We start from the raw sequence: 23984 nt of genomic DNA, 5'->3' as shown, positions 1-23984 counted from the left end.
TGTGCTTCGCTGTAGTGCCTTGTCAAGCTAGGTTAACCCTAACCCTAACATTAGATCTTAGCTCATCATAAAGAATCTTTCCGCTCTGCTCTCTAGTGGTGAAAAATCATGAAGCAGAAAAGAAAAAAACCCATAATGCAGCTGTTTAAACTTCCACTATTACTAATATATAAGCATATAGACAATAATAATAGCCCAAATTCATAACGTATAAAAAAAAAGTATAAATATCGCAACAGTTTGTACTGGTTCATATAAAGAGCACACTGTACTGTGCTACTGTTATTTTCCGGCCCCTGAAAGAACATATTGTGTCAAATGAGTGCGCTTCTGTCTCTTCCAATCCCGGTTTTCCCTTCATGTTGGCTGCTGTGACTGAACCTGACTGGGGTGGTGTTGTTTAAACATCATCCCTTGTTCAGTTCAGCACACAGCTGAAGCGGTGAAGATGTAATGTGATGCAGAGGGTCAAAGAAAACGTTTCCTACTCTAAACCGCTGTGTTTCGCCAGTGGAAACAAGCTGGTGGATGTGTAGTTCTTGGAGCACATGCCTCTGCTTCTATGGCAGCACAAGGTAATAATACATCCGGATGGTCCCGCCAGGTTGTTTATTTCCAAAAAAAGCACCCACCACCCTCAATCCTGGCACACACCTAGACTTGAGCGCCGAGTGTTGAACAGGGTTATAATTATGTTGAATTTGTGTTTGCACATGTTTGATTTGATTTGGTTTGATGTGGCACAAGGTAGAAGCCTGTGATTTGTCACTTGGAAAGGATCGCTGTGGCTCGGTCCCAGTCAAACAATTGCTGCTCTGTTTCTCTCTCTCCTTCTGTGTGGGTTGAGATTTAAGGAGAAAGATTGTGATGGAAAAATGAAGTGAGTTTTTGGTCTCAACACCGTCCTCGGACGTAACCGTGTGGAGCAGTTAGGAAACAAAATTAGATGGGATGAAACACATGCACACATGAGGCTGAGCCACCAGAAATTGAAAGCTGAGTGAAAGAGGATTTGACAAGTCAATAATTCTTTTCATATGCAACTCAAAGCCTAAAGAAGAAATGTGTCTTTATATATTTGAGAAAAACAACGAATTGTTGGTTTTTTTTTATCATATTATGTGATTATTAATGAAATCCATATTTGTGCCTTCTCTCTGTAGAATCTCTATGATGGAAAGTGGCATCAGCTCAAACTCCTGGTGAGGCCACGCCAGCTCACCGGTTTCCTTGACGATCAACTGATTCAGGAAGTAACACTGGAACCGGTGGTGCCCATTTACATCAATGGGGAGACGCAGGTGGCTAAAAGGAGAGGATTAGACATCACTGTGCCCGTGAGTAAGAACGCCACAAGTTAGACGTCCAAGCACGCCTTAAATGACAAGTCTACAGTTTGGTGTTGAAATGAGTGGTGGTCCGACAGACTCCCAGGTTCTGTGAGGTTTTGTCAGTGGAGTCTGATGGCGGCTGTTTACAGGTCTGTCTCTTCAGAGATAATTTCCGTGATGTTGTCAGGCACTTTGAGTGACAATCAGAGCCTGTCCAGATAAAAAACAAGCACCTTTAGTGGACAGACTTTGATCAGGTGCATTCCCCCAAAGGATCATGTTACAGCACTTGCAGCTCATTTCGTAGCCACTGGTTGTGGCTGTCAACAGGACCAATTCCTACATTCTTATACCTACCAGTCACTTAGACACCAGCATATGTAAAAAAAAATAGGGCACTGGTTCAATAAAACACATTTTCCTTTAAGAAATAAAGAAATAACATATTTTGATATCATGTGCAGCTGATTCCATTTCATGAAGCATTATTTCTTTTGAGAAACGGATTCAAATGTATAGTGATAGCAGCCACAGGTAATGATTATAAGGCTTCAAACAAATGCTACAGCTGTAATGGAAAGTTAAGCAGATCTCAAAATGTTGCTTTAATAATGATCCGATAGTGTAGATAGGAGGTGTACTACCTGCTGGCTGAACAGGTCATTTCCTGTGCCAGGAATAAATTCTACTATTACTACTGCTACTACTAATACTAATGATTCTAAACAATCAACAAATGAATGAAAATCACTGTTAGTGTTTCTTACTTTTTGATTTTTCTCTTTAACCTAAAATAAATATGTTTTTCCTTTACCACCGGTCAGGTGATAAATCTATTTCCCCAAGCGACACTTCCCATTTTCTTCACCATAATTGCATCTGCTTTTCTTCAGGTAGAGATTCAGAAGCTGCGTCTGTACTGTGATCCTCACCAGAGTGAGAGAGAGACGGCCTGTGAGATCTACTCCGTGGTACGATCTGTATTTCCGTACATCTCCACTGCAAAGGTCACACCGCACGCCGCATATGGCCGCACACGTGGCTACAATGATAGTAACCATTGTTTTCTCTTCTTCTTCTTCTTCTGCTCCTCAGGATGATGAAAGGGTAAGTGCAGCTTCTACTTGGATCCATCCATTCCTCATGCCGACAAGTCTAGACCTTCATGGGAAAGACTTTTATTTAAGTTGCAACAGAACCTGACAGGTGCAGTGTGTAGGCACGACAGTGGCTCTTAGAGGTGAGGCTGCAGACTGCAACCAACTGAGGAAACATACCTCTTAGTTTCAGGTGGCAGTACCAAAAACATTGTTTTTAATAGTATATTCCTAGTATTTTTGCCAGTAGATCCCTCTAAACCCTGCACACAGTGCAGAGATAAATGTGCTCTCTAAATCCTTTATCCCTTTGTGTTTCCTCAGTGTCCCCTGAATCGAACAGCCACAGTAGAGGAGGAGGACTGCAACTGTGTGACTGGACCACCAGGGCAACGTGGTCTTCCAGGACGCATGGTAAAACACACACACACACACACACACACACACACACACAAACAGTTATGTCCTGTAAGACTCAAAGGACATTTGATATATGATGTCTCTGCTGGTTTTGGTAGCAGGGTCTTAATAACCAGCTGGTGTACACCACCCCATTGCTCAACTATGATGTAGCGCACTGTGCTGGTGTTTGTGTTCAATCATCCTATAAGCACAGTTGTTATTATTTTGTCATTATTTCAGGAGTTCAAAACCAAACTTGGATCTACAAATAGACAAATATAGAATGCTTACATATACGCTACTTGCCTACATACATTTTTGTCTTTTTTTTTTTCTCTCTTTGCTTTTTTTTTAATCCAATAATTGGAGTCAACAGTGTATCATTACACTGGTGGTCATTACACATACTGGTAGTTATTTATACACTGATCTGATTCTATATGCTATACGGAAAGGGAGGAGGGACGCAACGGGCAAACTGGAAACTAGAAAAATACTTCTCTATACTTATATATTTCCAGATGTCAACATCTGTCATCTACTACCTCTAATGACTTCTAGTTGTAGTGACTCACTCCTGATGAGTCATGGTAGCATTGGTAGCCTTTTCAGAGAGCGAGAGAGGGGGTAGACTTCTAATACTCTTCAGAACATCTTGAACTTTGTTTGGCTTTTTTCTGTACGAGGCCACTGAGCGCTATTAAGACTGACACAATATTTAATATTTACTATTCAGCATATATCCAATATATCTATCAACAATTACATAGGCAGCGTGGATCAGAAGCCGCTGCTAAGTTCGTTCCGATTCTAATGATAGCTAGTGTCAAACTTTAGAGAGACACCGACTTTCGATTTACTGATTTGATGACTCTCTGTACTTGTGCCATCGTCGTACTATATCTTTTATTCAAGTGTGAGTCATGATTGGGTGTGCTAACGCCACAGGGTTTCCGAGGGGAGAAAGGGAGGGAAGGACCACCAGGACCCGACGGTAAACCGGTAAGTGCTAATCAGTTTCTTCATCGCGTTCTTTCATTTTACCACTTCATGTCGTTGTCAGCAGTCTTTAGGATGCATCCTGTCTGCACACGGTAGAATCAGCTTACTGTATGTTGTCGCTGTCCCCAGGGTAAAGATGGGAAACCTGGGGAATCTGGTTCTCCTGGATTACCAGGGGTGAAGGTGAGCAGTTAGTTACATTAAACCTCTGATAGCCACAATGCATGTTCCATGAGACTAGTCTTATACTCAGACCTTTATTCATCAGCGTGGTTTTGTCCCTTCCTATGCCAACAATATTACATGTTTGTAATTTAGTGGGACCAATTCTTCTACTGTAAGGCACTGTAATGTCATTTAAGCTAAGAATCTGTAGGACAGTGTAAGTCCCTCCAATAACTTTTAAGATGTTACACAATGTGGATCCATTAAACATCAGTGGGTGGCTAATCGTATCCATCTATAAGACCTGTCAGATCATCAGAAAAGCACAACCTGCACGTGGTCGACGAGCTTTCGCTGACTAGGCTCACAAGTTTTGGTCTCCCTCGTGGAGTTTTGTGAACAACTGAAAATACTCTAAACCTTATGTCCAGCTGGACTTTTCTGAAATGGTGAATCAAAACTGGGTGGATATATATTATAAGCCACATAATGGACTTTTGACATGATTGATACGAACATGCTCTTACATGCTGTCCTCCTTTGGCTGGGCAGGGTGACAGCGGGCCGGCCGGACCAAGAGGGGAGCCTGGTCTAAAAGGTAACACGGTAAGTCTTTAAAGAAGCGGTTGTATCAGTGTTGTGGCTTTTTCAATCTGCAGACAGTGCTGATAGTACCTGGTTGTGTTGATACTGCCCAGGGAGACGGAGGGGAACCAGGATTATTGGGAGAACCAGGACCCCCAGGACTCAAGGTGAGACTATGATGCCAATAGTTTTACAGACATTTTTTTTATAATGGAGGTTCACGGGGAAAATGCTTTTGGCCCATCTGGGATTTTTAATTTTTTCTTTCAGTTGTAGCTCTTCTAATACACCCATGGTTAAAACAAAAAGTAAATGAATATTGAAGACTTTGTGAAACGTTATCAGAGCCAAACAGACTAATACACTGACATTTGTTGTGTAGCTGCTGTGAGTGGTAACATTTAGAAGTCTCCCTGGGTAAGACAGTCAGTTAAATGTCATGAATATTTATTCATATCTTCAAGTATACATCCATATACTGTATATTCAATATACACTGGTGCCCATAAAGTTGGAATAAAATGTTTTGCACCTCTTCTCATGAAATGATTGTGACAATGTGATTTATTCTTGATACCAACTTTATTGATCAAACTCTTCCAAACACATCACAGTGAAACTTAAACCACAATGAACCTTTGCAAACTGTGTATTCAGGCTTTAACTAAATTGGGGGTATTGAACAATTATTCCAACTTTATGGGCAACAGTGTATATTCAATATGTGTGGAAGTGGAAATGAACCAATCGTGGTGGCCGAACCAATGGCCTAATTTGTAGGCTTATAATACAAATCCAATAATGATGATTTATATTCCTGTTGGTATGTTAAGCAAAGCCACTGTGGATATTAAAGGGACACCACCTCAGACTGATTCTAACATGAAATATGATTCTGGGTTTAGAGCAACTTTTGCATTTTAGTCTCCTGGTGATGATGCTTTAAAAGGACAAAAGCATGGCAAAACAATGACGACTATTAAGAAATAAAAATGCTCAAATTTTGATATATTAGATGTCAGTACAAAATATGAGCAGATTTGTTTGTATGCAGGGTCTTCCTGGTGAGAGAGGCGAACCGGGACCGTCAGGAGAGGCTGGACCAATGGTATGATTCAGTTCTCCTCAACAGTCCCGTGTCTGCGACATGCATGAAACCAGGTTAAAACTGTATGAGAAGGCATGAAACAGGTGTCAGTTCATGAAAATAAAACATTATGCCAGATTTAACAACTTTACTATAAGAAGCCACAGATGTATAGTAAATAACTCCACTAGGAATATAAAGAAGAAAAAAGTGAGCAGTTCTCTGATTCTGGGAATTTGGCTTCCTCTGTGTGTGTATTTGTGTTTGGGACTTGCTCTTGTTACAGTTTTAGCAGTGGGACAGATGATTACTGTAAGAGTGTTGAATTTGGCCACTGCTGCTCCACTTTCCCTCTCAGAGTGTGTTTGTTGTCCAACCAGGGGGAGCCAGGACTACCAGGCTCCGAGGGACTAGTCGGGCCACAAGGACCAAAGGTCAGTGCAGTCTGTAGTTACTATAGGAGATCAGACAGGAGACATACAGAGCATGGCCCAAAATATGTGGACGTCCGTACATTTCACTTCTTGATTGTTGAGCATCTTATTTTGAAACTGCTGGGATTGATGCTGTATGCAGGTATAACAGCCTCCAAAGTAAACTCCTCCACCACTACATTTTGTGAACTGGCTGCAGGGATTCGCTCCCACCAGCCACAAGAGCATCAGTGAAGTCCAGCACTGATGATGGCTGATGAGGTTGAAGCACACTTGTGGAAAACTTGATGTTAGGTGCACAACTACGACTGCAATGACTGTGTATGGTGAGGCTTTGTGTGACAGTTCAGGTTCTGAATGATTGCAGAGCTCACCGCTAACTCCTTGTCCTACCTGTAGATTCACAAAGACCTGAAATACATGTGAATTTTTGAAACATATTCAACTTGTGTGGACAGCAAGAATCTATATTTGTGCACTCAACGCAATGCAGCAACATCTTGCTAGCCCTCAAAGCTTTTCTGTAGTCACACGTCACACAGTGTCCGAAGCCATGATGGTGCAAACTGTAGCACTCTGAGCCCCTGAAATATCTACGTTTTCTTCTTTTCTGGCACACAGGCACCACAAAGGGAAAACAAGTAGCTTCTGAGTGAAATAGAAACAAACAATCTCTCAGTCAAAATCCTTCCCCCAGTTTATCAAACACAGACTCACATGGATCAGACTTACTCACATCACTGTAAAGTCATACAGTGAATCTGAAAACACTCTCCCCTTCTGTCAGTTAATGAAATTAACACCACTGCGGGAGTGCAGGCCACATACACTACATACTGTGTGTGGGACGTTCCCTTGTGGTAACCTAGAGGGAACAAGTGGCTAAATGAAAGAGCACATGCACACATCTGCGAGCATGTGAGCACGCCCACCAGCTACAAGTGTGTGATGCTATTTTGAGTCTCTGAACTCCTTTGAGTTCCACCAGTTTGACTTGCAGCCACCCGGCTCAGTAATTTGGGACTCTTCCTGTTATCACAATAAACTACTTTCCTCAAGAATCTGGAAGCGCTCCACATCAAGTGGAGGGTGGTGGTGCACAGGGAGCAGAGACGGCACACAGTTGGAGTCCATGTGTGGATGGCAGTGCGGGGGGGGGGGGGTCATGATAACCTCCATGTTATGCAAGTTATTATCAGCAGGCTGAATTAAAGATCCAGCAGACACAGAGTAACCTTTTAGCCTCACTTTTGGTCTCCACCACCTCCTGGCTCTTCAATCAATCAATCAATCAATCTCCCTCTATCTACCTACCTACCTATCTATCTATCTATCTATCTATCTATCTATCTATCTATCTATCTATCTATAGTTATGTAGCACCAATTCATAACAAGTGTTATATCAAGGCGCTTTCCATAAAGAGCAGGTCTTTACCGGCTAAGTCCTCCGTCCTCCATCCTTTGTGGTTTGCTGTTGAGCTAATGGTGTACAGTGGGCGTCAAAAACTTATCAGTAACTTAATACAGTATGGGCCCTCAGAGATTTAAAATAAATCTGCTATTAAATCAGAATCAGAATTACTTTAATAATCCCCAGGGGGAAATTGCTTTTTGTTACACACAGCTCCAAAAGAATAAGAATAAGAATAAGAATAAACTTCAAACACAAAGTAAAATATAAATATATAAAAGTATGAATAAAAAAAAAATTATTATTACAAATTATTTTGTTATTACACAGAGGTAAATTACAACTGTGTTCTGATACAAGTGTGCGTGCGAGTACAGCTGTGTGGTCAAAGCCTGACCATCATAGGTTAGGCTCAGTGTCGATATCTCGTTCAGCATCCAGGCTGTTTCCAGATCACCACTGCTAGCTGCATCCTCTTTAATTAGTGCAATGCGTAAGAGTCAATACACAGCAAAATATGAAGCGCACAGGACTGGTTAGACTGCCAGTTAGTTAACTCATCATGAACTCCTGGAACAATCGGATGTTCACCTGAGTTGCATCACAGATGCCACAATACCAGCAGCGTCAGGGAACACTGAACGTCCTGATGATTCACAGGAAAGAGCCTGCCTCTGACAGAAGGGCTAACTGCTTGTTAAGTGTAATGTTAAGGTTAAAAGGGCAGAGTTTAAATACAGAGTTTTTTTACATTGTAAATCAACTGTACTTATATTGCGCCTTTCTATTCTCTATTCTTTTTGACCACTCCAAGTGCTTTTACACTACAATCATACACTGATGGGAGGTTGCAAACCCTGCCATCAGGAGGAAACTAACCATTCATACTCTGAAGCCTGCTCTACCTATGACCCACAGCCGCCCACGTCGTCTTCAGACTGAAGGCTTGAATCTGTTAGATGAAGCGGCTTTAATTACTGACAATATATCAGATTTACAGCAGAGATGTCCTCCCATGTTAGATCAGACATTTGAATCAGTGAGATATTTAATCTCACACTGACCTCTGCCATACATAAACACAATGCAAATCAAATCCAATCTATTGAAATCAATTGAGCAAAGTTAAACTTATGTCTTTCTCTGTCCACAGTGGGGTAAATTTGCAGTATTGTCGAAACTCCTCACGGACAAACTAAACTGCGGTCAGGGACTTCCAACTGTGTTTGTGAATGTTAGTGTTTGTCAGGTTGCTGTTGCTGTCTGGTGGTGATCTGGCTGTGTCGTGATCGTACATGGGTTTCCTCGACTGACCTGGTAGAGCTTTGAAAACAACAAGGCTCCTGCAAAAATCAATTCCACTGTGTTTTGTCTTCTGTTAATTGCCCAGTAAATTTGATATAACTTTGTGATAGTCCCAAATGAAATGAATTCCTTGATGAGTGTTACTGAGAAATTGGGGATTTTAATGACCTGAGGAGGAATGTTTGTTTCCACTTGCTGGATTTTCTGATTATCTGAAAGATCATTTCGACGATCGTGCAGGGAGGTATACACACAGAGAACAGAAGTGAAAAAATGCGTGAATGAATGAAAAATAATTAATGTTTTTTAGGACAATCTAGGACACTTTGGACTCAAAACACAAAATCCCGGTTCCTTTTTATTAGTGTCTTTTTTTCTTCAGTATCACAGATGTCTTGTAGACATTGTCTTTTTACAACACAGCCTGTAAACACCGCTGTGAACGTCCAGCAGTAGACTAGTTCCCGTACTACAACCAGTTATAGTAAAGCAGTGCTACAGAAAATACAGATGTGATCCGTGCAGAAGCGAATTAGCTCCCGGTGTGGTCTCCGCCTGAGGAAACATCTTCCATCAACTGTAGAGGAATTTCTGTCCACCCATCCATGACAGCTCCATTGAATGTTAATGAGGCCTAAACTTAGATATACTGTGTAAGGCCTAAGGCTGTCAGCATGCTCTTTAATCACACACTACCACACACATAAAACTTTCTTTTTTCTTTTTTTTTTCAAACTTTTTTCAAACAATTTGGGATTTGATGTTTTACGCTCAAACAGTATCAGCTTCGTGGTAATTGCAGGTCTCTCGCGCTGGGTTTTCAGGTGCAGCTGTGTGAGGTTGTCATTTCATGGACAGGTGAAGATCCCGTATGTCGCGCATTCCTTCCATATAATTATCACCTGTGAGGAGCCATTTAGACATTTGTCAAAAAAATCAACAATGCTTTCATTTATGTTGCTTAAATCGGTGCACATATGACAATATCGTCCTTCTATAAATCAGAGGGAAGCCAGTGGCTTTCTGTTAGATTTATTTTTAACCCCAGTGCTTGTAATTTAGTAGCAAGTTGAGAGACCTCCTAACTACATATGTAAGTTATAGCTTCAGCATCTTGAAGGCTGTTAGACCTCCAAATCGTCGGTTGTTTACCACAAGTACAGATGTGCAGAGTCCCCTGGGGGGGTCACATGGTCGGAGAAGGTTACTGATGTGGGGAACAGATTGATAAAGTGAGCGTTCACTTGAGCAACAGATAAGAAAATGGACTCAGGGAGCTTTTAGTGTGCGTTTTTTTAAAAAGTGTGAGATTTACAATGTGGCCGCTTAACTATCAGAATAAAAGCAGGATATTTTACTGAAAACATAGTCTTAAAATAATGGAGCCTGGTGCGATTTAATAGTTGTGTCAGTTAAACAGATTTTTTTTGTAGCATGGCCGACAGACCGTGTGTTTGTCTAGTGCTGAGTGTGTGGGCACTGTTTCCAAATGGTCTAAAGGTTCACATGCCTGCCTGCTTTACAATGTGATCATTTCTGCAACAAAGCTTGTTCATGAGTAATACTTCAATATAAAACCACTGTTTGTATAATTAAAAAATATCTAATTTTGGTGCAAGTAAAGTATCAATAAAGTTATTTTTTCTACAAACAAACTCAGGCCATCAGAATAACTATAATATGACTATTTATATAACTATAAATGATGTTGTTACATACAGTCCGCCAGAGCTTGGATGAAGATGTTGCATATCCTTGGATATCTGTGAAAAGTATTCTTATGGATAGAAATGCAAAGTGGGAGAAGTAATGTAATATTAACGAGAGACTCGTCTTGTGGCTCATATTATGCTTGGATTATTTCAACTTTGTCTCTGAGTTAAATTGTATGACGGTAGTTTTACAGGTAGTTTAGCAGTTGGCTCTAAATACCACAATACCCATGAGCCTCATGCGCTCTTTCAGCCTCTGGCAGCACATTCAGAATGCTAGCTTGTTGCAGTCGGGCTCAAAAGACATCAACTTCTCAATATATCACCAGGTTTCTACTAAACATAAACCCGCCTTGCTGAGTAATAGTGATGCAAACAAGAGAATTAAGAACCAGTGCATGTTGGGAGTCGTAGTTTAACAACGTAACTCCCCTCTTCTCTCGCTTTGTAGGACACAGTCTTTTATTTTTGACTTCAAAAATCTCTTCATTCATACACTGCATTCAGGGCTACAGCTGCAGTACACTTGTGGGCACTTGAGGTCAAGTCCTCAGTATTGTTTCTGGGAATTTGGGAATCTTAATGACCTAAGGAGCAGTTTACATTTCCACATGGTGGAGCTTTTTCAGGCTTGTTCTTTGAAACAGCCTTTACGGTCGATCATCATGCAGGGAGGTCAAATTACATGAATGAAGTAAGTAAGTAGTGATGGGGTTTATTAGGACACTTTGGACTCACAGCACGAAACCCTGACGACAGCCTTGTTATTAGTGTGATATTTTTAATACCACAGATCTCATTGCAATGCAGCATGTGAATACTGCTGTGTTAGTCCATTATACCAGCTGCCACACAACTACCAGTGATAGTAAAGCAGTACAAAAGAAAATCCAGATGTGATCCATGCAGACCCAAATAAGCTCTCATCGTGGAGGAAACATCTTCCATCTACTGCAAAGATTTTCTATAATCTGTAGTCAACATCAACCACATTAGCTCTCCTGCTGAAGGTTCCTTCTTATCTACCTTACAGAGCTAATCAGCTGCAGGTGCAGCACATTAAACATCATGTAAATGCGCTGGAAAGTATCACTTGGGTCCGGCTAGATGTAGGCGTCGTCCTCACACTGTCTGTTCATGAGCTGTAGTTTGCTGTGTCTCTCATTCCCCTGAAGCTCAGCCCGCAAACTGCTGTCAATCAAAAACACAAACACGTCCCTCCGGCCGGGTGACGAGCATTTCTGATATTTCCCCAATAATAAAGACTATAAACAATGCATTTAAAATAACATGTTGACTTTATTTTTGAGTCGAAAAAAAGAATATTTCACTGTGAGCTGAACTTTAAAGTGCCGCTGCTGTCAACGTTGTCTAAGCAATAAATAAACAGGCCTTTTACTGGAATAACCCCAGAAGCCCAAAATAGCCTCACCCACTTCACGACTCGATGAATCACCTCCAGAAGAATGTATTACACTGTAGACAGGGAATAGCTGTAGCATCTCTTGTTAAGCTGTTTAATGAGGTGATTAATTGTGGAGATTATGGTGGCACATTAGGTGCTGTTTTACTATGTAAATGTTCGGAGTGAGGCACAAGAGGTAAATTACATGACATGGACTGACCCTCTGCCATTACACGTTTGTTTGTGGTTAGGGCAGAGTGCATAGACATCCTTCATGGGGTAGAGAGTAGAGGGTAGAGGGTAGGCAATTAAATCAGCCAAGTCTGCGCCTGCTGACTGTCTCTCTTTTTTATTCTATTTTTGTTCAGGGTGGGGGGGCAGAAGAGTGGTTTTTCCCCGGGTTCTCTCGAGCAGGAAAGGAACATGGTAATACACGCATGGGAGTCAAGAAATATGTTCATATAGTCTATCGATTTTTTGCTTTTAATTTCAATTTCAGTCAGAGACACTGGCATTAGCATGTATTGGGTGGATAAGGCACTGATCTCTGAACAGTTTTTAGTTAAATGAACAATATCAAAAGATTAGCATGTAAGGAGGTAGGGGGTAGGTAAAAGAAGCTGCAGTCAACCAATCAGAAGGGTTAGAGGGGTTATAATGACAGGTCACCTCTAGTCGGCTGGTAGCCAAACAGCTTGTGAACGAGCCACCAATGCTGAAGCATGAGTAAGGCGGCTACTGCTGATCAACTGATGCAAGTACATCTTCGGTGCTTTGCCTGACCTAACGCCCTGCGTTGTTGACGTGCACGTTGCTGTGTCACAACATGCAAATCCTTTTTCAGCTAATGATAGCCTAGTGAAGCATTTTCTCACTTAACCTCTGGTGGTATCTAACCATGCAGACAGCTTTGGTTTTACGTGGATCCAACTATTAAGATTCAAGATTCAAGATTCAAGATTCAAGATGTTTATTTGTCATGTGCACAGTAAGAACACGATGGTGACACTGAGCAATGAAATTCTTACTTTGTTCGTTTCCCTCCACATAGACACAAGAATATAAAATAGAAAAACAATTATAAATATAAAAAAAGAGGGCAATGTACAGAAGAATAATTTAAAAGGTAGTGCAAATACAGTGTGCAACTATTATAGAGGAAATGAATGGAACTTTGTCTGTGATGCTCACAGAGATGAGAGATGACACTGTCTGTCCCGATTCATTTGGAAGATGCACAGTCAACAGCCAACAGTTTAAAAACTAGAATAGCACGATGTTTGGTACCAACCCTTTTGTTTTTGACACAGTGCATCGTTGACCTGACATACCATATGCACCAACTTCTTGTGACATCATGGGCACCTGGTGGTTTGATACCCTGTAAGGAGCTACAGACATGTACAATAAATATCCCGATGCATGAAAAGGGGGACATCTGATGCCACATCACAGACTTCTGAGAAACATCTCCATGTTCCAGAATTCCAGCATGTTCTGGGTCTTCTTTTCTCACATGGCTTCAAGGTCTTTCTGGATGTGTGAGCCCTATCCCAAGTATCATTTGGCTCTCTCCCCCGTGTTTCTGTCTCTGCTATCTGTACTCCCGGGTACCGCTGCATCAGTTGGCCCATTGATCTTGTTACATTGTACCTTCACTCCTAAGCGAGCCTCTGACTTGACCAGATTTGAACGTCTTTGACTTGGAGCAGCATCTTCCTCCCAACCCAAAGTGAGCGATACACTGTTAAGTTTGAGCCTCTGTTATAATAGGACCTGGTCAGATTTAGACTCTATTCTCTTTCTTTATGCTTTATTTTATCCTTTTGTTGTCTGCTATCTGTCCTTATCTTTCATTCAAACATTCATTCAAGTTTAGTTAGGCTCAAAGACGTCAAGCAGTCACAGCCTCCTCTGTCTTTAACAATGAGCGTCAGGGTGAAACAAGAGATTAGTCTGCTCACAGGACAGTGTGGTTGTTCTATTGGTGCCTTGTCTATTTTCTCTTGTTGTACACATCCACAAATTTATGTCATCATGTCATTTATTGGGCCATGGTGGGCGTCTTGGCTGTGTAATTATGAGGTCTGTTGCTCTCATGGGTTTATGTGCATAGTGTGGCGAGACACTTCAAAAGAAAACAGACGCAATGGAGAGCTAATTCAGTTGTTTCCTCACTGTCAACATGCAGAGCCCTGCCCTTCAAATACATGCTGGTGGGACCTGGTAACCTCTGTGTCTGCAGAGAGCTTAAACAGATCGAAAATGCTTTAACATCATGGTGCCATGCTGAGCCAGCCACATGCTTTTTGTTTTAGATTAACCAATTAAAAGGCACGCAGAAACAGACTTAGGTCTAAGCTCTGTTGTCTAAAAATGTTGGAACACAGCAATTCACAGACTTGCTTTTATGTAATGATAATAATAATAATAATGCATTTTATATATAATGCACTTTTCATTGCATAAAATCTCAAAGTGCTACAGAGGAATAAAAAGAATGCATAAAAACAGGGACATTCAATACAATACAGCAACAATATAACTAAATAAATGATTAAAATTAATCAAAGGCTTTTTTAAAAAAGAGTCTCCACAGACTGTGGAGCCCTTAAATCATGTGGGAGAGAGTTCCACATTTTGATATTTAACTAATGACCGATCTCAAAATAATTGAAATCTTAACATCACTGTGAGTCCACAGCCATGCGAGTGGTTCTGTGAGGTTCTATCAGGACAGACACATGTTGACATGAATGCAGGAGCTTTATCTGCTACAGACGTTGGTGTGGAATAGAGTCGGATCCCCCTTGTGAGCTGTAAACATAGCATTGATACTGGTAGTGGAGGGACACAGCTTTGAAACAACGTAGACTGAAATGACAGCAGAAAGAGACCGAATAGGTAATGTGGCTTAAATATTCTTCAGCTAAAACGACTCGACTCAAACCATGTTTTCTTGTGTGAAAGTGTGTGATGAATACTTCTGTGCTGCCGTGACTGAAATGAAAATGGAATTAAAAATGAAATCTTATTTACTTTCTTTTTGTTAGATTCAGTTCGATCTGCTTTGACGGGCAGGAACAGACGGTCCTGCTGTCTGTGTGGAGGAGAAGTTTTAAATCGATGCCTGATTTGTTTCATGGAACTATGTGAACTTTTTTTTGAATGCGTCCGTCTCCAGCATGCCCGTTGATTTGCAGCAGAAACTATAGAGCAAAGAATCAAAATGACAAGTTTGATGTTTGATTTCCGTGGTGACGGTCTGATGCTGGTCGCACGAAAGCACACCAAGTCATCCAGATACCAAACTAATGCAGGCAAGGAAATAAGCTCAGTGCTCCACAGGGAAATCAAACTTCAGCGGCATGGACACTGAAATAGAGCCCCTGTAGTGGTTAAAGCAGAAAAGCATCTGAGACCAGACTTTAAACGTGTAAACATGCTCTGGCACATAAATAGATATACTGGTGTGTTACCTTAATGAGTGGAACATGTTCTCATTGAGTCACATCATTTTTACTGCAGATGAGCCTGCACAACCTACACGGAACCTGAAACCTGAACCTGCCATGGCGATGGTTACCATGGTTACTATGGCATCAATGATCGCGAGTCATCTACTCTTAAACCACAGGCCTGTAATTGAGGTGTGATTTTGAGTTTCCACTTTTGCTTAACTCCTGGACTGAAGGTTTTGCCGTTGTGTTTTCTGCAGCTACGACAAATTGCTGAAATAAAGTCCTTTAAATAAGCTGAAAACGTCGAGAAGGTCGTTAATGCCTGAATTGACTCCAGGCTCGATTGTTGTAATCCCCTTTATTTTTGGCTCGGTAGGAGTGATATCTGCTGTCGCGCTGCCAGACTTGAGCAAACTTTAGGAGGTCCAATCACATAAGGCTAATCTGTTTTGCCCTTCATTGAGTGCCTCTTGCATTTTAGAATTGATTTTTTCATCAAGTTTTGTTTTTTTTAAAAACAATTTTTGGTGGCTTTGGAATTCTCTGTCTGAAGTAAGTGTCCTCTTTTTCTAACCCATTGATTTTAAATAACCTCACTTGTCCTTCTGTTTTTAAAGGTGCTCTATAAATAAAGGTAATTGCTACTTTGATTATTATTAGACAGTAATAGCTGTCATGTTTCACCAGGGTAAGGAACACATACTGACCGTTCTGTTTGTCAGTTAAATAATGTAAAAGCAAAGAGAACCAGCACATTTGTTATTCTTCGATGAGCAATTTTTCAGCGGTATATTAAACAAAATGACTCTTGCTAATCTTTAATCTTTTGTCTTAAAGATTTTGGTTTTTCTTAAGATAATCTTTAGGGTATTCACCTTTAATGTACAGTGTACAGTGTAGCCACAGACTGACATGCACTAAAGGCCCCAGGATGCTGTGGTTATATGGTAGGCACTGTCAAGGACTCTGAATTGTCATAATTTTCATCAAATCCCATGTGCAGACCCAAACCAGTAATACTTGGATCCTACCAACAAGTACTGTCTGTGTATCACAGCCTGGTGTCCTCCTCCTCGGAGCCACAGAGCTCCATTGCTCTCCAAAAACTATTAAAACACACCAGTGAGCCACACTATTGCAATGAGTGACATGTTCCTTCATCACCTCCAACACACACTGTAGTTTATTCGCACTCTATAACACACACACACACACACACACACCACCCTGCTCAAATAGAAGAGCAAATGTGTATTAATCTGTCAACAAATGCACTATTTCCTCCTGTTTGAGGAACGTTTAAAAAAAAAACTACAGCGACCAGCTGTTTTAGGAACTGACTGAGACTTGTTTTAAGCAGAAGTACATATTTATGACTCGTTTATACAAAATGCATGTCTTCATTAACAACCAGTGGGCTTGGGACTGAGAACCACAGTTAAAGTCGGGTCGCTTAAAAGCATTAAGAAGTTGGCAAACCCACTGTCAGTTTTTTCATGTGATTTGCTGTCAAAGAATAGAATGCAGTGGTCTGACTAGGCCACCGTACACCTGCAGCGTTTGATGTTTGATTCATCCGCGAACCTACAAAACTCAGATTCAGAGAGAGAACTTGTTAAAGTGAGAGCGCATTCTAACAGGATCTCATGATGTTGAAAAAGCAAGATGGCTGACACAGCACGAAAACAACCATCTCCACCGAAACTCTTTAAAAACTCCAACAACTTTGGAGTTATGGCGTGTGTATGCTGGGACAGCACATCATCGGATTTCATATATCAGCGGACATGTGTCAGAGCTCTGCGGCGCAGCTCACGGAGCTTTACAAATGAATGGCTTGCAGTACCAGAATATATTTTACAGCTTGTTTCACATGCTGATTGCCAGTGTCGGTGTACTCCAGCGGTGACACACTGGAACCTGTTCACATACCGCTCGCGCTATAATACAGCACGACGCAGTTAAACAGAGGAGTCTGAGAGCAAAACCGTAGCAGTAGATTCTGGTGTCTCATGAATGTTTAAAACTTTATTTGCATGTTGTGTTGTGGCTTTAAATGTGTTTGTTTGTAGCCCTTCATTTTTGTTTTAACAAGCCGGCTTGCTGAGAGATTTCTGACCGCTGGGCTCACCACATGAGCTGGTGTTCATGCGTCAGCGTCACGGCCACAGATAAACTCACAGCTATCCCCTCAGATGCAAGTAGTGCGGATAAACGGCTTTTTTTTCCCTGCGTGTGAATATTACACGATACAAGAAACAAACTTTTACAGGGAGTTGAGCAAACGTAGCGAACTTGGTAAAGCATCGTGCGAATCTAAATCACTGCTGCTCCGCTGCACTACCTCTGCATGGTTTCCTCTCAACCTACTGCCTTTAGCAGTAGTAGGATTGCATTATGTTACGATTATAAAATTGGATTATAAAATGAGCAGAAGTGATACACGTAGCTGCTGTTATAGGATGGCTACAGGTATGGCATCAATCAATCAATCAATCAATCAATCTTTATTTATATAGCGCCAATTCGCAACAGCGTTATCTCAAGACTCTTTCCGTAAAGAGCAGGTCTAGACCAAACTCCTTCATTAGAGAGAGACCCAACGATTCAGGAATTCAACATTAAGGATTCAAGAATCCCCACATGAGCAGCATCAGATATTATATTAGGAAACAGTGGCAGGAAGAACTCCCCTTTAACAGGAAGAAACCTTGAACAGAACCGGGCGGCTTCTGTAAGGGTCCGCGTTGGGTGGAGGGTGGAGACACAAAGTCGACATTATAGCTGTGAATCGACTATTAATTGAACCCAGTACAGACTTAACCCTTGTGATGTCTTAACATTCTGTATATTCCCCTTGCCCTAAGGGTAAAAAATGACCCCCTTCACTAAACCCCTAAAATAAAGCAGCTTAATTGAATTTTAAACCCCTTTAAATCTAGTTTGCATGATGAAACAACCTGTTATTCTTCAATTCAAGTCAATTCAATTCAATTTTATTTGTACAGCGCTGCTCACAACACAAGTCATCTCAGAGCGTTTGGGGGGGGGGTTTTCTCTGCTGCCACATGGTGGCGGGTCATTTTTTAACCCTTAGGACAACAGGAGGGTTAAATGTATGAAGATGTGCCTTTAAATCTGCACTAGAATGAGCTAAAATATGTGTCAGATATGCAAAGTCAGCCTAAACTGAGTACCCAGAGGGGCCCATGGATTTCACTACACTGCGCATGCCAGCAGCTGGCCCTAAATTCACTTACTAGCTTCTTCCAGAGCTTTCAACCGCATCTCATGATCCTTATCCATGACTGGAAATGGCTCAGGTGTCAACACGAGATGGGGTGCACATAAGTCGACCACTTGTTCTGTACTGATCCGATATCTGTACAAAGTGGTGGCAAAATAATCCAATTAGCAATTATGTTATCTGCATCAGACTGACTTTTCTTTAATTCATTCTTTTACTAAATCTCAAGTCAGAGTCATTTGCCTTTGCTTCACACCACTGCTTACCTACATGTAGCAAGAACATGGAGTTGCACTGTAATTCACATGCGGATTCTTTTAATCTCTATTCAGTTGTCTCATCTTTCACAGGCGTGTGTGAATAATGGAGAATGATCAGACACTGTACATCTGGTGCTGTCCTGTGGAGCTCCTGTGTAACAGCATGACGTGTGTTTGTGTCCTCAGGGTGAGCCGGGAGACGCGGGGCCGACGGGTGCTGCTGGAGCTCAAGGGCCCCCGGTGAGTTGATACTGATTACACGGAGTTTCCCCTTCGTTTAAGGCTGCAAATGCAAGTGACTTTCCAATGTAAACATGGGATATCTGTCAATTGTTGGGTTATTTAATAGTGAAGCCGAAGCACCACTCTGTAATGAATACGCAACAATTGCAACCGTGCGTTGCAGTAAAACAGGTTATTGGAGCGTAAGTCACAAAGCGGTATACCCGCCGATGGATGCAGAGACTACTTACAAACATAATTCCTGTTAACTCAGCATTCTGTGGATTTTAACGGTCCCATAAAGGTCTGAAGGAAGGAGTAATCAGGACGCAAACATGAGAGCTCGCATTCATTGCTGCTTTTACACACTGCTGCGTGCTAGTAAACCGACTGCCCTCACACACACACACACACACACACACACACACACTGCAAATAGACACGTGCACGTATTTGTGTCCACACAAGGAACTGCTCCTTTTCAGTTAGTCTCGATTAACTGCTGAAAGAACTGGATTCATCTGGCAAACAACATTGATTCTTTCTACAGAAGCTATGGAACCAATTCACTGATAATGTGACTTTTTAGAGACTTTTAGAGAACATGGTCTCCTGCTGTTTTTACCTGCTAGTGACTTTATTTCAGTTTTTTTTTTTAGCAAAAAAGTCCATGAAATGTGATAAATAAAAATCTGTCATCATCTTATTTTCCATCGGACAAATTCTTTTAAAAACCACAAGTGTGCTAACAGTTGACCAGGCCTTTGGAAGTCCATCGTATTAGAAGGGTCTCTCCTCCAGTTTTAAATGTTCATTTACTAAATAGTAAATGGACTGTACTTGTGTAGCGCATCTCTTGTCTCTTCAACCACTCAGAGCGCTTCAACACTACATTCACATTCACTCATTAACATTTCAATCTCCAAATCAATATCAAGATTTTCATGAACAAACAACAGGCCATGTGTAACATTCCTGTCGGCCGCAGCCTGAAGCAGCGAGTCGAGTGTGGAATGTAAGATGATCGCTTGTGCTGAGTTCACCATGCAGGACTGTTGCCCTGAATCTTCAACTTGCTGTTCATTTTTGAACATCAGCGACAAAATCCCCAGATTGCAGGCTCACTCCAATGAGCAAGGATCACGATGTGGAAACTGTTCAAAGACAGAGAGTGATGATGTAATGCAGTCTCAGCGGTGTACTTGTGTAGCTTGTGCGCTACAGCCTCCATCATTCCGTTGTGTTCAAAGGACGGGGGACCTGATGGACTCACTGTTTGACATGAGTTAATGCTACCTCGTTAATGTGTTGCAACAAATTGCAAACAGAGGCTCTAATTGCTCCCCCTTTTGCTACGGTTACTCATTTAACGTAGCCAGCACATCAACTTTGAAATGTGAACAGACAGTTTCACCTCAGCAGGCGCACTATATCACTTTCTAACGGACGCCCAGAACATTGGTATGAAAGCATTTCATGTGTTACACGAAGTGAAAACATTGTGTGAAGGCTGGGGCTGATGGAGGAATGTGTTTTAGCGCTCGGGTTCCTGGTTCACATCCCTTTTCATCCAGGCAGTCATGGTGAACACTTTTTGTAGATACTTGTGTGGGTGAAAGCACCGGTGTTCTTTCTCAGGTAGGTCACGGAGGTTGTTTCTAGTCAATACAAGCTGCCCAGCTCTGCTTTGGTGTGTGTAAGTTATCCTGTCCTCCGCACACACTGTTGGTGGACTGGGCCGTTTGTCCCTGGATATACTTTGGTCGAATATACTTTTAAATCAGGCAGTTAGAAAAAAAAAAAAAAAGACTAGACTATGTTCCATGTACTGTAAATGTTCACACTTTTACATCCTGTCAGACATCCTGTCTGTAAGTGCCTGCCTGGTAAACTCATCACAGTCACGCCACAAACCTAAACTTTATGTGTTAAGCAAAGCACACACACACACTTATATGATATACAATATATACACACAAACACACAACTGGGAAGTGAGCTGGTGAGCTTGTTTTTCCCGTCTTTGTTCATTAGACAGCTTTCAGTGCGGACATCCACGCACAAAGCGACGCTGTGCATAAAACACAGCAGTTGATACGTGCACGTGACACCACAAAGACCCTCGTAGGTCCACGGGAGCAGACGGCGTTGCGTGCAGACCGGCTCCCCACTGCATCCCAAAGCAGCCCCTCCCTTCCTAATCAAGCTGATGTTTACATGGAACTCTGGGAAATAAAACTGTGAATACAGATTTTATTAGTGTAAATAGTTTTACTGTACTACAGTTGTTTTCGCCTCGTAACGGAGGCCGCATCAGACTGTCTCCGTGTTCATTCCGGGAGTGTCACACAAACAAGGAAATGATGTACTGCATGTAGTCACAAATGATATGGACTTGCTGTCTACCGGCTGGGTTAGAGCTGAAGTGCTAGGGGGCTGGACTGACAGACTCCTGTGTGGAGTTTGCATGTTCTCCCCGTGCTTGCGTGGCTTTTCTCTGTTAAATGCCACAATCATATAAACACAAGAAAAACAGCTGTAATGAATGCAACGTTGCCTTTAGCTCAGAGGCTGAGCCCCATGAGAAACTGGGTGGGGCTTGCTCACTAAATGACGAGGTCTGTCGAGGTGCATGCATTTGATCGTCCCCCTCTCACCCTTTCGGCTCGGTGGGTGTGTGCTTCGTCCTGGTAACCGCGGCTCTAATTGTTGCAGCACTTTCTCTGCTAGGTACGATGACAAAGAGGTATATTTCTCATTCCCTTGTTCACTAATTCATTACTCTGTATAAGTTAAACACTCACACATTTATCTATAGTGAGCAGTAAATTCAGATTTCTGACACTTAAATCATCATCACCTTGAATTATTGCAGTGCAGTCAAGTTTGTTAGGAGAGTAGTGGACTTACTATGGGCCCTCATATCCTGTATATATCTGTTTTTTTAATTCAGACACTAAAGATAGCGCACTATGAAGTAAATGAGGAGTGGCTTCGGACACTACATGACGTTTTGCAGCACAATCAATTCATTTTAACGGCATAATGTCAAAATTAGTGATATACAGGGAAAGTAAACATGTTGTGTCAGTAAGTTTAACTTTGCAGAACTTGATATGATTTTTTTTTCATTGACCAATAAGAGCTGACCTTTGAAGGAATGAGACCCAGGCACGACTGAACGATTAACTGGACACAAAAAAATATCCATGATCCTCAATAAATATATCCATGAAGCTTATTTTCAGCTCTAACATGAGACCTTACTGCTCATAATATATTTATCTAACAAGGGTGCGCCGAATTGTGATTTGAAACTACTAAGCCGATAAAGCTTTGAAGCAGCAAGTGATGTAAGCTAGTAATGAGGAGAGCACTTGACTGTCTTTGTAATTTTCTCCTCTGGCCTCTCACGTCGTCTGTCGTCCCACCCTTCGCTGTTCTGCCCTCTGCTCGTTTCAAGGTGAAGGCACGATGGTGTTTCAGACAGATCATATATCCCCATTTACCCACAGACTCGCGGGTATGCTGATGAGGGATGGATCAGTGAGACGAATGCTATGACGCACAGCCTGCTTCCTCATAAAGTATTTGTGAATTTTTCTGGGGTAGAAGATTTGCTATCACCAAAGAAACCGATGCATCTCATCTTTCTGGCATCACGTGGAGGTCTTGTCTTTGCTACCTGAAATTCAGTCAGTTTTAACAGTTTAACAGGGAATCAGCATTGAAATCTAAAATTAGCTCCACATCACCTTCTTGCACAATCTGAGGAACCATTAGTTGTTCTTATATTAAAACGTGACATTGACTAACATCTTTTACTGACAGATTCAGGAAGGTTCAGAGAGGAAGACAAACAGCTAAGGAAGTTTTCTTGATGTTAGCAGTGAAAAGCCCTGATGTTGTTACTGAAGTGAAGCCACCGTGCCAGAGACCCACTGATATCTGGATCTGTCAGGCTTAAACTTGAACTCCAAGGATTACACTTAGTTTACTTTATCACACATACACACACAGCAAGCTCATCTGTGGTGGAATCATCAGTGCAGCTTCACATTCGCTCTGATCCTCCAGAACGATCGATTAGTGTTTGCATTACAAGTAGGGAGTCTTCAACAGAGCTGCATCTCCCAAACCGTCAACCATTCCAAGATCCCAGCGTTTCTGAATTGTGGAGATCTACTTACCAAGAGGCTAGAATAGTTTCAGACACAGCCTACCTCACGTCTGCATGGCGGCCACCTCGCTGTATTGCTGTGGCTCACACACGTGTTGTGTGGCTGCCAGCCGACCCATTTTTTCCACACTGAGCTTGCCTTTGAAAACGGTCATAAATAATTGAATATTTCACTTAATTTCATCATAAATGTCACGCAAACAGATAATGACAACAATAAATGAAGGGATTCTGTCCAGAGAAACGCTACAGGGCTTATAACAACTTAACAGTGCATATTATTTTATCAGGGCAAATCATTTCAAATTTCATCAGACAATAATCACTTCATCCAGGTTCCCACATCAGTAGCTACATCTAGTGCATGACATGACGTTATCAAGTGAATACTAAAACAAATAAACTGCATCCGACTGTTCAACCTATTGCTGACTTTGTAACGGCTGGGAAACCACAAGCAGGTGGACTCAGTAGCACAACTTGGGACAACTGGCAGATAATTTAAAAGTCTTTACTGGCAGATTGGTTACACGGGTAGGCAGTCAGAGCGAAGGCAAACAAATCCAGGAGGGTCAAGGCAGAGAGAGAGTCGGAGGCAAGAGCAGGAATCAACAACCAGGGATGTAACACACAAGAAAAACTGCTGGAACGTTTGTCACGGGGGACGAAGACGAAC

At 41.7% G+C, this 23984-nt stretch overlaps 1 protein-coding gene across 1 annotated transcript in view; it reads left to right on the top strand.

Annotated features, from left to right (window-relative positions):
* Positions 1-23984, top strand: part of LOC139221329 (collagen alpha-1(XXI) chain) — a 46438-nt gene that overhangs the window by 5234 nt on the left and 17220 nt on the right. The window contains exons 8-18 of the mRNA XM_070853267.1: positions 1164-1337; positions 2225-2302; positions 2427-2438; positions 2753-2842; positions 3779-3832; positions 3962-4015; positions 4550-4603; positions 4696-4749; positions 5637-5690; positions 6050-6103; positions 19093-19146. Of these exons, the coding sequence (XP_070709368.1) occupies positions 1164-1337; positions 2225-2302; positions 2427-2438; positions 2753-2842; positions 3779-3832; positions 3962-4015; positions 4550-4603; positions 4696-4749; positions 5637-5690; positions 6050-6103; positions 19093-19146 (732 nt within the window). The remainder of the gene's footprint in view (positions 1-1163; positions 1338-2224; positions 2303-2426; positions 2439-2752; positions 2843-3778; positions 3833-3961; positions 4016-4549; positions 4604-4695; positions 4750-5636; positions 5691-6049; positions 6104-19092; positions 19147-23984) is intronic.

Source organism: Pempheris klunzingeri, chromosome 21, assembly GCF_042242105.1.
Source record: "Pempheris klunzingeri isolate RE-2024b chromosome 21, fPemKlu1.hap1, whole genome shotgun sequence".
NCBI classification, from domain to species: Eukaryota; Metazoa; Chordata; class Actinopteri; order Acropomatiformes; family Pempheridae; genus Pempheris; species Pempheris klunzingeri.
This window is presented reverse-complemented; position numbering and strand designations above follow the sequence as displayed.